At 45.5% G+C, this 14766-nt stretch overlaps 1 protein-coding gene across 1 annotated transcript in view; it reads left to right on the top strand.

The window, feature by feature from the left end:
* The first annotated feature begins 5531 nt into the window (after positions 1 to 5531).
* DRAM1 (DNA damage regulated autophagy modulator 1) overlaps positions 5532 to 14766 on the top strand; it is a 41516-nt gene continuing 32281 nt past the window's right edge. Inside the window, exon 1 of the mRNA XM_062203037.1 lies at positions 5532 to 5716. Within this exon, the coding sequence (XP_062059021.1) occupies positions 5586 to 5716 (131 nt within the window). The 5' untranslated portion in view covers positions 5532 to 5585. The remainder of the gene's footprint in view (positions 5717 to 14766) is intronic.

Raw genomic sequence — 14766 nt, 5'->3', positions numbered from 1 at the left:
GATTATGTTTCTTTTTTTCTTTTTTTTAAGATTTATTTATTTTTGACTTGAGAGTTAGAGTTACACAGAGAGGCAAAGAGAGAGAGAGAGAGAGGTCTTTCATCTGATAGTTCACTCCCCAATTGGCTGCAACGTCTGGAACTGTGCCGATCAGAAGCCAGAGGCCAGGAGCCTCCTCCAGGTCTCCCACGTGGGTGCAGGGACCCAAGGGGACTTGGGCCATCCTCCACTGTTTTCCCAGGCCACAGCAGAGAGCTGGATCAGAAGTAGAGCAGCCGGGACTAGAATCGGTGCCCATATGGGATGCCAGCGCCTCAGGCCAGGGTGTCAACCCGCTTTGGCACAGTGTGAGCCCCTTATGTTTCTAATAATAGTAAACCTGATAATTCATACGACTGAAAAATCTGGGGAAATATAAAAGCATTCTCCTAAGCACACCAAAGATTTAACCAAATGATGAGGATTTATTGGTTTTAGATGTCGATTGCCCAGGGGCATTTGCCATTCTGGAGAGGGCACTGGGCAGAGCTTTCTATTATCTCATGGGTGGGGGCTGAGGGGTTAAGCCTTGGAGGCCAGAGCTGTGAGGCCAAAGTAAGAGTGGGCAAGAAAAAAACAGGTCTGGCTTCAGGGTATCTGGGTGGTAGAGAAAATTTCAAAATTTCAGGCTCTAAAATGCTGAATAAGCAGTGTTCCAAGTATCTGGAGAAAGGCAATAACATTAAGATTTAAAATGATTTCTAAAGTTAATTTTTCAAATACAATGTTAGCATTCAATGAAAAATAGCTTAACATAACACCTTATAGTGGGAACTCCAGCGATGAAAAAATAAAACACTTTAAGAAGGAAACGAACTGTGATATGAATTTGTAAAAATTTTGGGACCTGGTAGAAGGAAGAGGCAGGCCTCTTAAAGCAAATTTAGCACATGCAAATCCAGATCTACAAAAGGCATAAATTATGGAGTAACTTAAAAAGGATAATTTATTTCAAGGATAGTATTATTTAGAAAAATGAATTGATACCAGATTTTCTAGGAATATATATAACCGGGTACTTGGGGTTGAGAGACATTTTAAAAGGAAATACGATGCCAGTTAGTTCAGGAAATACTGCATTAGTTGTGGCTACATGGAAGAGAAAACTCCACAAACAGTGGCTTAAGCAAAATAGAAATTTCTCTTTCACATAAAAAAAGGACAGAGCTAGGCAATCCTGGCCGCCCCAGAAGCTCCATGGCGTTAGTAAGGGACTGTAGCACTCATCGTTTTGTTCCATTATTCCCATTTATGAATTCTTTTCTCACATAATTAGGTCTTCAACATCCAAAATGGCTTCTGGAGTCCAGCCATCTCATAAGGTTGCAAATTTGGCTTCCCTAAAAGCAGCCTTCTTATGAGTATCACTTATTTTATGCTAGAGGCCAAAACAGCCGCAGGGCCACCCCTAGCTGCAAGGGAGGCTAAGAAATCAAACCCTTTTGTTTGAGGCAGAATGTGCCCACTCTGAATGGGGTTGTGTTACTAAGCAGGAAGGGGAAACAGGGGTTGCACTGGATAACTAATGATCTCTATACCGACAATGAAGTAATGGGTCACTAGTGGTCAAATGAAGTAAAGTTAAAACCCCAAGTTAGCATTTTAAAGCTGTTGTGTTAGAAAACATAACACTCATGTTATTGGAGGCAATGAAATAAATACAATACTTTCAAAGACCTTAGTATGCTTACAAAGATTTTTTAAATGTGCATATTGGCCTGGTAATCTCATGAGAAGAGAAATGAAATGCAGAAAAAACTGATATGTTTTAAATGTTTTTTTTAAAAGATTTATTTTATTTATTTGAAAGAGTTAAAGAGAGAGGTAGAGACAGAGAGAGGTCTTCCATCCGCTGGTTAACTCCCCAGATGGCCACAACAGCCGGAACTGCGCCGATCCGAAGCCAGGAGCCAGGAGCTTCTTCCGGGTCTCCCACGTGGGTACAGGGGCCCAAGGACTTGGGCCATCTTCTACTTCTTTCCCAGGCCAGAGCAGAGAGCTGGATCAGAAGAGGAGCAGCCAGGACTAGAACCAGCGCCCATATGGGATGCTGGTGCTTCAGGCTAGGGCTTTAACCTGCTACACCACAGCGCTGGCCCCTTAAATGTTATTTAAAATAGGAAAAATCTGGGAAAGCAGAAATATTCATCATTGGGGCAATTAAATAAATTATAGTTCATCAATTCACTGCACTAATATACAGTCATTCAAAGCAATAATTCAAAGACCTAACATCTTAGAATACTTATTTGATATATAAAATTAATCAAACTATAGAATTGTAGCTATGATTTGACTTTGAGTATTTCTAAGAATAAGAATCAAATGGAAATAAGTCATTGAGAAAGTTGAGTTGTCAGAGAATTGTGGATGCCTCACAACTGCTCTATGAGTAGTGTATAATTTCTTCAATTTGTATAAATATATCTATGCATAAATACATATACATACATAAAAGTACAAAGATAAGAACTACATATGTTTTAAGATGTTTCCTCTGTAATTCTGGAATTTGAGGAATTAGAAGAGATAGTTCTTCCCCATGGTTGGGGTTTTGGACTTTGTTGTCAAACAGACCTGGATTCAAATTCTGCATGACATTGAGACTCAGTTTAATAATACAGTGCTGGTGCGAATGTTATTTAGATCAGGACGCCCACTGCCTCTCAATAAATGGAAAGCTGTCAGAGAAGAATGACTGTCAGGAAAAGGACCTTCCTTCCAGATCCTTCCCTGGAGTCAGTGTTACTTATTTGGCAGAAAGTGAGGAATCAAGCAGAGAAACCCAACTTTTATTATACACCCTAAAGGTACCCAGCCAGATTGTTTTCCAGATCTCATGCTCTTCCTAGTGTCATGTGCTTCACTATTCTAAGGAGAGGATGTTTCAAGATACCTGATGTTGGATGCTGTTAGAAGAGGAAGCAGCATGGTGCTTCTCAGTGATGCTTGATTCCACATATATGGGTACACTTAGGAGTGCACTTCAAAAATTTGTGGAAAGTGCAATTATGAAAGAACTGTGCATGAATTTCAAAAATCCTTGCACCAAAATAATTTTAACTTTAAAAAATTGTTTTATTTCTTTGGAAGGCAGAGAAAAAGAGAGAGAGAAAGATATCTCCCATTCACTGGTTCACTCTCCAAATGCCTGCAATAGCTGGGGATGCGTCAGGCTTCAGTCAGGAGCCAGGAACTCAATCCAGGTCCACATGTGAATGGCAGGCATCCAAGTACTTGAGCCATCATCTGCTGCCTTCCAGGTTGCGCATTAGCAGGAAACGAACCAGGAGCGAAACTGGGACTGGAATCCAGGTACGTTGACATGGAATGTGAACGTTCCAAGCTGTATCTTAACTGCTAGGTCAAATGCTCACTCTTGCATACTCATTTTATTTTTTCAAAGATTTATTTGAAAGGCAGAGAGAGACATAGCTTTCATCTGCTGGTTCATTCCTCAGTTGCCTGCCACAGTCAAGGCTGGGCCAGGCTGAAGCCAGTAGCCAGCAACTCCACCCACTTCTTCCACATGGATGACAAGGACCTAAGTACTTGGGCCATCATCCATTGCCTCTCAGGCACGATAGTAGGAAGCTGGGTCAGAAGTAGTGTCCAGAACTCAGACCAGGCACCCTGGTAAGGGATGTGGGTTTCTCGAGCCTCAGTTTCCCCTGTGGTGGTGCAACATCCACACACTTATACTCATTTTGAACAACATATGTCTCTGCTGTCTTCAGACACCTGGGAATCCTCTGTGCACTATCAGGGATTAACTAACTGATTCCATCAGGGAGTCAGAAAAGCCACAGGAGAGCCAGATGACCAGGTGAATTCCCTTTGATGTCACAATTCCTCTGCCTGAGGGAGAGTTTTTTGTGGTTTATTTTTGCTTTTTAAACCTGATGAACTAGTAAGAGCAGGAAAGGGGGAAAATGAGGGAAGAAGATGGAACGGAGAGGTTTTCAGAGCAGAGAAACCTCAGTAAAGTTGTACAATGGAACTCCATGGAGGACCGGTTTTGTGATTTTGACAAAGTTCTATATTAGAGCTTCTGCTCTGTTTAGCATGATGGGCACTCACCCCACAGCCACATGCTCGCCTGAAAGAAAAGTCTGTTCCACCCTCTCTTCACTGTCAAGCCAGTCAACCAGAAGTCTGTGTTCTTACACTCCTCACTGTCAAATCAGTCAATCAATCAATCATCCCAAGACTCTCAGCCGGCTCAAGGGTAACCTGGCTTCTAGGCCCCTCTCCACCCCCTGCCTCCCACTTTAGTGCTTTGCCAACTCCAGGCCAGCGAGCACTCAGGCTCCCCATTTCCACCTGTTTCCCCGGGGCAGCTCTACTCACTGCTCTGCCTGGTGGGCAAATGTTTCCTTTAGAAACCTCTGATGTCATCCAGCAGACAACTTCCCCCTTCGTCTGAACCTGGTTCCTGTCCTCAGCCCTGTGCATGTCTCTGTTTCACTTTTTAAAAAATTATTTTTACGAAATTCTCTATTTAACATTCCATATAATTTTGTTATTTTGATGTATGTGTAAGTCTCCTAGTCCCGACTGTACTATTTAGTCTTTGTAGCCTATCCCCTAACAGAGTGTGGCACCCAAGACATGTGTCTGTGACTGAAATGAACCATGCTTGGTCCCCGATGACCCAGTGACCTCGGCCACATCCGTAGCCTCCGCATCCCTCAGCCACAGTTAGGCATCACCGACCTTCCAGGGCCTTTCGCAACTCACCGCTCTTCTGCAGTTTCAAACACAGGGTCATCATTACTCATTTTAGGGAAAGTCTTCACCTCTGGGCTAGCTCAGATTGTGAGAGAGAAAGGGAAATGTCACTTGTAGGAAACAAATACTCCAAGTGTTTGGAGAGATCGTATTTATTGGCGAGATCGGCACGACGGGCAGCCCCCAGCCGCAGCCCACCCGCCAGGTTCGCAGGTGCGCGCCGGCCAGCTGGGGCCGCGGCCGTGCCCCGCCACCGCCCGCCCGGCGTCGCCACACACCTCTGCCTAGGTCACCGCAGCAGGAAGGACAGCCACAGCGGGTGGGGCCGGGGCGCGAGCCCGGGACCCCGGAAGCCCCGAAGGGAGGGGGCCGAATCCGCCCCCGCCCCCGCGCCCCGGAGGGAGTGACTCCAGAGCTGGGGCCGCCGAGCCGAGGTCGAGATCGAGGCCGAGGGTGCGCGCCCGAAGCGCACGGATCTGGCCTTCGTGTCCGGCGGGGAGGTGGCCGCGCGCCCCCGCCTCGGCCCGGCGGCCGCTTTGTGACTTCACAGGTTTCGCAACAAGCCCCGGCCGCCCGCGCCCCACCCACCCCGGCCGGGCCGCCTCGCCGCTCGCCGCCTCGCCCCGCTCTTCGCGCTCGCCCTCCCGCCCGCGCCGGGCCGTCCCGGCCGTCCCGGCCGTCGCGGAGCCCGCCTGCCCCGCCGCCCCGCCCGCGGCTGCTCGCGCCGGGGCCGCCGCCTCCAGGCAGCCCGCAGCCCTCAGCCCGCCGGCGCCCGGCCGCGCGCAGCGCAGCGCCCTCTCGGCGGCGTTGGCGAGATGTTTTGCTTCCTGAAGGGAATGGCCTTCGTCCCCTTCCTGCTGGTGACCTGGTCGTCTGCCGCCTTCATCATCTCCTATGTGGTGGCCGTGCTGTCCGGGCACGTCAACCCCTTCCTCCCCTACATCAGGTGAGGGCCGGCCAAGCGGGCAGAGGGATGGGAGGGGTCGCGGCAGCCTGGGTCCCCGCGGTTCCGCCTGGACCCCAGACCCCAACGGAGCCGCGGCAGGAGGTCGGGAGGGAGGCCCAACTTGCACAGGGGCGCAGGAAGAGGCTTGCCTGGCGATGTCGAATCAAAGCTGGGTCCCGCGAATTCCGGTTTACGGGGTGGGCGGTGGATCCAGGTGTGGGCCAAAGAGCACACACGGTGCCCTCCTGCTCCCAGCATCCCTCCAAGTGGCTGCAGAGGTTCATTTTCCCTGTAGGGAAAGGGAGAATGAAACATGATCCGCTGTCATCGAAGTCACTGATGGTCATCGAGAGTCACCCAGAGAAGCAGCATTCGTACCCAGATTGCCCCATGCCAAAAGCGATGCGTGCTGCCTCCATGTCCTTGGGAGTCTGACCCAAGTTCCCTTGGAGGACTAAGGGCACTGTGCACCCAAAGGCAGTGCCTTGAACTTGCCAACAACTTGTGGCATCTCTTGTGTTGTTTTCTGCTTAAGTTTTTCATGTGTTTGGGCCCCCACCTTTCTGAGGGTCGCATCCCCAGTGCCAGGGACAACGGCCTGGCCCTTTCTGCTGTGGCTCCCAGCGATGTGCTGGAATAGAGTAGAATACTAGAATAATCCATTCTTACCTAGGCAGGGGACTCCTCTGGATCTGCACTGGTTGATGAACGAATGATAAGGTTGGTGACACATCCAGGGTTTGTTACCACTTCATGATGGAGACTGCGGGGCCTGTCCTTCCCCACACCCATTCTGTGGAGTTCTGTGGGAGTCTCTGTGGGGAGGAACAGGTAAGGAAGAGGAGGCAAGAGGCGGCCAGATTCTAAAGTTGCAAGGAAGAGAGCAACAGATGGAGCAGTGCATAGAAGCGAATTGGTGGTGACGGTGGTGGATTTGCCCAGGCAGGAAGAGATGTTCTGTACAGAATTTTCCGTCTGGTCCCGGGCTTGGCTTCTCATGGCACATCTCCCCCAAGTACACGGTTTTGCTTCTCCTGTTTCTGAAGCCTGCTCCTCTTAGGCTTCTGCGAAAAGGAAAAGCTGCTCTCTCTGCAGTGGTTTTTATTGAGAAAATAGTAGCTGTGGTTGTCCCAGATGTGAGTGTCAGAGACAGATAGTAGGTGATGTGCTCTGACCAGGCTGCCGGGGCCAAGGCTGGAGTCTTGGCAGAGGTGCCTGGCAGAGTTGTGATTCACCTCCCCCCATGGTGAACTTGAAAAGGGAGACATTCAGCCTTGCAGAAATAAGATGACAGGGTGCACCACGCTTGTCAGATGCTCAAGGCGCACACACTCCAAAGAAGCGGATTGACATTTAACAAGGAAAGCCAAGTGTTTGGCTCAGAGGTTAAGACGCTGCTTGGAATGCCTGCACCCCGTATCAGAGTGCTTGGCTTCCAGTTCTGGCTCTATTACAGATTGCAGCTTCCGGCTATTGCACGCCCTGGCAGGCAGCAGATAATGGCTCGAGTATTTGGGTTCCTATAACCCATGTAGGAGACCTGAATTGGGTTCCCAGCTCCTGGCCTCTGCCTGGCCCAACCATGGCTGTTGTAGATATTTCGGGGTTGAAACAGCAGATACGAGTTCTTTCTCTCTCTTGCTGTCTGTCTCTGCCTTTCAAATAAAATTAAATAAAAAATTTAAATTTAACAAAGAAGCTTTCAGGAGAAACAGAATTATGGGAGGAAAAAAACGCGTAAGGTTGTCTCCTGTTGCCAGGAGCTGTTGGCCAACACACACCAAACGCATGCTGTTGATTGCATGGACTTTTGACTTGTATGCTTTCTGCTAATGTGAGCAGCTAGAGCACTGGGTTTCTCCTTCCCCTCCTAGAAAATGAAGCTCCTGAAGCAAGGGCGAGATGTAGATAAGAACCAGATCCACTCAAGAAGTGATGGGAAGAACATCACATTCCTCCACTGGCCCAGAACAATTGGCCATTCTCTCTCCTCTGATTTCAAAGCCTCCTCTTTTCCTCCACTCCCACTCTCTGTACATCCCTCCAAACACCCTGGCCTCCTTCCTCCTTCTTGGATACACCAGGCACACCTCCTTGTGGTCTTTGCACTGTCTGTTCCTTCTGCTAGAATGTTTTGCCCCCAGATATGGCCAAGCTTTTTCCTTACCTTGTTCTGTGTTCACATATTACTGTTTGAGTAAGACTTGTCCCGATCACGCTATTTTAACTGTACCCTACCACTCCTGATTCCCCATGCCCAGTCTTCCTGTTCACCATAGCACCAACCACCATCTAACCCATTGTGTTATTTAACTTATGTTTATTATCTGTCTTCCCTCAGTGGCATGTAAGATCCATGAAAGCCCTCGAATATTTGTTGAATGAATATTTCTTGGACACTCTCCATTATTCCACGGCAGGACAGATCCTTTTGGGGAAAGTTTGATGAGGTCATTCAGTCAGGTGGTTGATCAGTGATTCGAAAGTTCTCAAAGTGAGTCCACTTTTACATGCTAACATTGTTCAGCCAACCTGGTGGTACTGATGTTGTTAGCACAGTTGAGGAGCCAGGAAAACATTAAAAGTCAGTTTGTTTGTTTGTTTTAAATCGAATATTTGCTCCTTGTAACATTGTTCAGTGTGTCAGATAAATGGGCAGATAACTTCTAGGTATATGGAAGATGCTCAGTTTCATAAATAGGGATAAAAATGCAAATTAAAACTCACTGATGATATTTTTCATCTACTGAATTGGCAGAAATCCAAATGTTTGATAACACTGGTGAGATTTTGGGGAAACAAGCTCTCATACAGTGCTCATGAGACTGTCAATCGATCTGTGTCTATGGAGGGCCTTTGACACTATCTATGAAAATGATACCCCCACACACATTTCCTTTGATTCAGCAACCCTCTTTTAGAAATTTATTCTGTAAGTGTATGTGCCCATATGAAGAGTGGCATACCTGCAAAGTTACTCAGAGCATTTGTCTGGTAACAAAACACTGGACATAATGCAAATGAGCATTTGTAAAGGACAGTGTATCCAAGGAATCCCTCAAGAAAAAGCCCTCTGTACATAATATATAATATAAATCAATATAGTGATATGGAAAAATCTCCAAGAGACATTGTTACTAGGAAAAAAGTAAGATGCAGAACAAAACATACTACCATTAGTTGGGGAAAAAGAGGAGAAAAGTAATATATATTTACAGCAGCTTGTGTAAAGAAACTAATAAAAAGATTTATCTGTGTGTGATGTGGAGAGAGGGCATGATCAGTGAGATATTAGAAGATGGAGCATAACAGTGATTCTATGATTTTTCCTGGCTTACCTTCTCATAGGTATGTGTATTTTTAGCCAAATGGATAAGTTTCCCATCAGAAAGTTAAATTAAAAACTTGAGTTAAAAAAACCATTAGATTTAACAAGTTGGAATAGCAAAAAGTGATATTTCTGTATTTTTATGAAATCACTAGTGTAAAGATTTCAAAATCAAGGACAAATAAAAGTCAGCTTCAAAAGATTAAATTTTTACAAGGCCACACCCACATTCTCAAGCACATTCATGCTTAACTTGTGAGAGTTTCTCATATTTACTCTGTAACCAAATCCCTTTGGCTCTCTTGAATCAACTTATCGACTCCTTCCTGCTAATAGATCCCTTCCTCATATCTTCTTCTCTGGCACTCGTCTCTTGCACCCATGATATTCTGTGACCCTTTACTCAAAGCTCTTCCAATCTTGCGTCCTAGCTTTGCTTTTCTTTTTAGCAGTTGTCTCACTTTCTGCGCAGATACAGTTTTGGTGGACGATAGATTGTGGGTTTTGGCCCCTAACATTGTTCCTACGCATGGCCACAATCTCTACTCAAGAATTGATGGCAGAAAACTGAATCACTTAAAATTAAGCCCCTTTAAAGGGGAACCAAAATTGCCTGGTTAATGAAGTCAGAGGTTTGGTCAGGACTTTGACTTCAAAAATGAAACTAAAAATTAGGAAAATAGCTATTTTAACTTGCATTTCATTAGCAATCACAAAATTTAGTCTATAATCACAACTATGTGCTAATTCTTATAATGACAAAAAACTGATTCTGATGCTGGTATTTTTAAAATTTGTATTTATTTTATTTGAAAAGAGAGGCAAGGGAGGAAGAGAGGGATCTCCCAACTGCTGGTTCCTTCCCCAAATGCCCATAATGCTGGGAATGGGCCAGGCTGAAGCAAGGCACCAAACCCAATCTGAGCGTCCCACATAGGCGGCAGGGACCCACCTACTTGAGTCGTTACCTGCTACCTCCCAGGATGCACATTGGCAGGAAGCTGGAATCAGAAGGCAAGACTCAGACTGAGGTACTCGACAAGGGAAGGGGGCATCCCAAGCAGCATCTTAACCATCATGCCCCCAGACGCTGATTTTTTTAAGGTGAGGATGCATGAAATTCCCAATGCCATCTTGTGACTCTGTGACATATAGTCCCTCCCTGTTGAAGGGCAATACACAGAGGTCCATTTTTGCAAAAATGTTTAAAATCTTCAATTCTCTTGATCCATTCCTAATTTACATATAAGGATAATGTCTTGTTAATTGACTGTCAAACAAAATATATGCCCAGAGGGGGTAGAGATTTGGAGTGTATTGCATCTCCAGCATTTATCACAAGTCCTGACATACTGTAGGCAAATATTGGCTGAATGAAGGCTAAGATACTTCATGCCAGACGGGCTTCTTTTATTATCTTCTCAATTTCCTTTTCTTTACTGTTCACGGGTTCTGCCAGCACCTCATCACTTGCCTGTGATTCCATTTGTTATCCACCACCACTGCTAACTTTATGAAATCCCCTGTGTTTTATAAGATTTGTGATTTCACTTTGTAGTCAGTTAAACTTTATTGTTGAATATTTTCAACATTTGATGATCCTCGTGGGAAGGAACAGAGAGTGGAGGCTAAGAGCAATAGCTTTGGAACAGACAGACTAGGCTTGAATGCAAGGTTACTTTAAAGTTTGTGGAAAAGCAGAATTAAAAGTTAAGTTTATTTTGGTGCAACTGTGTATAATTATTTTCATAATATGCATTTTTCCAGAACTTTTTGCAGACCTCTTGGTTGGCTCAACTATGTACTCCAGCTATAGGACTTTGGACAAGTCGCTTGACTTTGCTCTGCTTCCTGATGGGTTAATAATGGCACCTCTTCATGAATTAATATGTAACACATTCAGAACTCGTTAACACCCTGGCACAAGGTCATAGTGAGTTCCCTATAAGCACTTGTATTATCAAGGGACCAATCTGCCTAGTCTGGATAGATACTCGTGTTAGGTAGGAAATGCTGTGAGATTAGGGACTAATTTAGAAGTCATGAGTTTATTTGTAATATAATACCAGGAACTCTCCTAACCAGTGTTGTATTAATGAACTTGCTGGGTTAACTGATAACTGCTTTCTCTGAGAAAATGCTGCCTGAAGGTAGTAGCCCCAGAAGACCTCTTCCAGTGGTGGCTACTCCTTGGCTAGTTGGTCACAATTCTTGCCCATTTCATTGTATTCTTATACAAATACCAGTTATGTTTATTTCCAAATGGTATTTATGTTTATGCCATCATACTCTTTATTGTAATTGTGTGGGCTAATATATTTCAATTGTTGATCTATGAATGCAGAAAGAGAAGTGTAGTTTCTAAAACAATTTAGTTGAGGGGCCAGTGCTGTGGCATAGCGGGTAAGTTGCCAACTGCAGTGCCAGCATCCCATATGGGCTCCGGTTTGAGTCTTGGCTGCTCCACTTCTGATCCAGCTCTCTGCTATGGCCTGGGAAAGCAGTAGAAGATGGCCCAAGTCCTTAGGCTCCTGCACCCACATGGGAGACCGGGGAGAAACTCCTGACTTCTGGCTTCGGATCAGTGCAGCTCTGGCTGCCAACTGGGGAGTGAACAGAGGATGGAAGATCTCTCTCTCTCTCTCTGCCTCTCTTTCTCCCTCTGTGTAACTCTGACATTCCAATAAATAAATAAATCTTTAAAAAAAAAACAATTTAGTTGAATACTTTGGAAAGACTCAAAAGAGACAGATTGGCAAAAAAATTAGTTGCAGTCCATTTAGTAATGGATCTGACAACTATACAGATTCAGAAAAACTGATAGGGAAATTGGAAAGATTCTGTACTCAAATTGCTTCTAAAGTATCTTCAAGACTTCCCTCTACTTTTTTTTTTAAAAACTTTTTCTTAAAGATTTATTTATTTATTTGAAAGTCAGAGTTACACAGAGAGAGAAGGAGGGGGGGGGGAGAGAGAGAGAGAGAGAGAGGTCTTCTATCCACTGGTTCACTCCCCAATTGGCTGCAATGGCTGGAGCTGTGCCGATCCAAAGCCAGGAGCCAGGAGCTTCTCCCAGGTCTCCCACTTGGGTGTAGGGCAGCAAGGACTTGGGCCATCTTCTACTGCTTTCCCAGGTCATAGCAGAGAGCTGGATTGGAAGTGGAGAAGCTGGGACTTGATCCGGCGCCCATATGGGGTACCGGCACCTCAGGAAGCGGCTTTACCCACTAGGCCACAGCACTGGCCCCATCCCTCTACTTTAAAGAAACCGAAATTGGAAATGAGGTGATTCAGAGCAGATTTGGTTTATGTGCCGGGAAGACATAACATAAACCTATATCTAAAACTTCAGGCTAGAAAAGCATCATCCTTGAAATGGTAATTCAAAATTGACTATTTTCTTCAAGAAAGCATGACCCAAATTATTTAATTCTTTTTTTTTTTTTTTTTTTTTTTTTTTTTTTTTTTTTTTTTTTTTTGGACAGGCAGAGTGGACAGTGAGAGAGAGACAGAGAGAAAGGTCTTCCTTTGCCGTTGGTTCACCCTCCAATGGCCGCCGCGGTAGCGCGCTGCGGCCGGCGCACCGCGCTATTCCGATGGCAGGAGCCAGGTGCTTCTCCTGGTCTCCCATGGGGTGCAGGGCCCAAGCACTTGGGCCATCCTCCACTGCACTCCCTGGCCACAGCAGAGAGCTGGCCTGGAAGAGGGGCAACCGGGACAGGATCGGTGCCCCGACCGGGACTAGAACCCGGTGTGCCGGCGCCACAAGGCGGAGGATTAGCCTGTTGAGCCACGGCGCCGGCCCAAATTATTTAATTCTAAGAAAGACATAATAAGAAAATTGGAGATCCCAAGCTTTCACAGCCCCAAAATTAATTAAGGTGATGCATGCAGTGTTGTTTGGCCTCTGAGCCAGTTACATAGATACATAGTTTCTCCTCTATTTGGTTTAAATTTTCTACTTTAATTTGAATGCTGAGTACACTAAATTAAATAAAGTTGTGAATATCTTTCTGCTGTTGTTCCCACTTTTAAAAAGGTCTTGGGGGCCAGCATTGTGGTGTAGTGGGTAAAATTGCTGCCTACAGTGCCAGCATCCAATATGGGTACCAGTTTGAGTCCTGGCTGCTATGCTTCTGATCCAGCTCCTTGCTGATGTCCTGGGAAAAACATCTGAAGCTAACCTAAGTGTTTGGGCCCCTGACACCCACATGGGAGACCCAAAAGAAGCTCCTGACTCCTGGCTTCAGCCTGACCCAGTTCTGGCCGTTGTGGTCATTTGGGGAGTGACCCAGCAGATGGAATATTTCTTTCTCTGTCTCCCCCGCCCCATCTCTATTTCTGACTTTCTTTCTTTCTTTCTTTTTTCTTTTTCTTCCTCCTTCCCTCCCTCCCTCCTTTCCTCCTTCCCTCCCTCCCTTTCTCCCTTCCTTCCTTCCTTCCTCCCTTCCTTCCTTCCATCCTCTCCCTCCCCCTCTTTCTTTTTTAAAGTTTATTTATTTATTTGGAAGGCAGAGTTAGAGAAGCAGAGGCAGAGAGAGAGGTCTTTCACTGGCTGGTTCATTCCCCAAATGGCCACAACGCCTGGAGCTGGGCTGATTCGAAGCCAGGAGCCAGGAGTTTCTTCCAGGTCTCCCTCATGGGTTCAGGGGCCCAAGAACTTGGGCCATCTTCTTCTGCTTTCCCAGCCATAGCAGAGAGGTGGATTGGAAGTGGAGCAGCCGGGCCTTGAACTGGCCCCCATATGGGATGCCAGCACTGCAGGCAACAGCTTTACCTGCTATGCCACAGTGCCAGCCCTAACTCTGACTTTCAAACAAGTAAATAAATGTTTAAAAAAAGAGATAGGATATTGATCAAATGTCAATTGTTACAAGGCTAACAACTTTCAGACTTAAGTGTTTAGTCTCAACTTAAAAAAAAAATAGTGCTCTTGAGCAAGTTACTTACCTATAATTGTTTCCTCATTTTTAAGAGCAATATTAAGTACTTTCCTTATAATGTTAATGAAACTTCAGTCTTTATGGTATTAGTAAGATTGAATAAGGTATCCCTGGCAGAGTATAAGGGCTGAGGAAATGTTCATTTCATTTTTTTTTCTTTGTCTATCTGGTAATATTAGCATCTGTAGTCTAAACAGGGAAGATTTCTAGAGACTTCTCCAATCTGCCCACGTTTCACCTATCTCTTTATCAGTGTGCTGTCTGAGCCACTGCTGTCTCTTGATAAAGTACAGAAATGGTTTACCAACGGCCTCCCTGGTTACTCTTGGCTCTTGCAACATCCTTTAAAAATGTCATTCAACTTCATGTCACTTGGCTGCTCTCAGCTCTCTACTGCTTCCTGTCATTTTTAGGGCAGGATCCAAAATCCTGTCAAAGACCACGACTCCATCCTCCATGTGGTTCCTGTACCACAAACTCTCCTCCTTGTTCATGCTTCCTTACAGTTTTGCTAACATGTTGCCATCCCAAGACCTTTGCCCTTGGCTGTTCCCTGTGTTTGTGGTTTTCATGCCCAGATATTTAAATGCACACTGTCTCCATTCAGGTCTGTCATCAAGGTTACCCTTTCCAACTAGCCTGTAACAATTTTTTTTTAAAGATTTATTTATTTATTTGAAAGTCAGAGTTACAAAGAGAGAGGAGAGACAGAGAGATAGAGAGGTCTTCTATCCAATGGTTCACTTCCCCAGTGGGCCGCAACAGCTGGAGCTGTGCCG

The sequence above is a fragment of the Lepus europaeus genome, chromosome 10 (assembly GCF_033115175.1).
Source record: "Lepus europaeus isolate LE1 chromosome 10, mLepTim1.pri, whole genome shotgun sequence".
NCBI classification, from domain to species: domain Eukaryota; kingdom Metazoa; phylum Chordata; class Mammalia; order Lagomorpha; family Leporidae; genus Lepus; species Lepus europaeus.
This window is presented reverse-complemented; position numbering and strand designations above follow the sequence as displayed.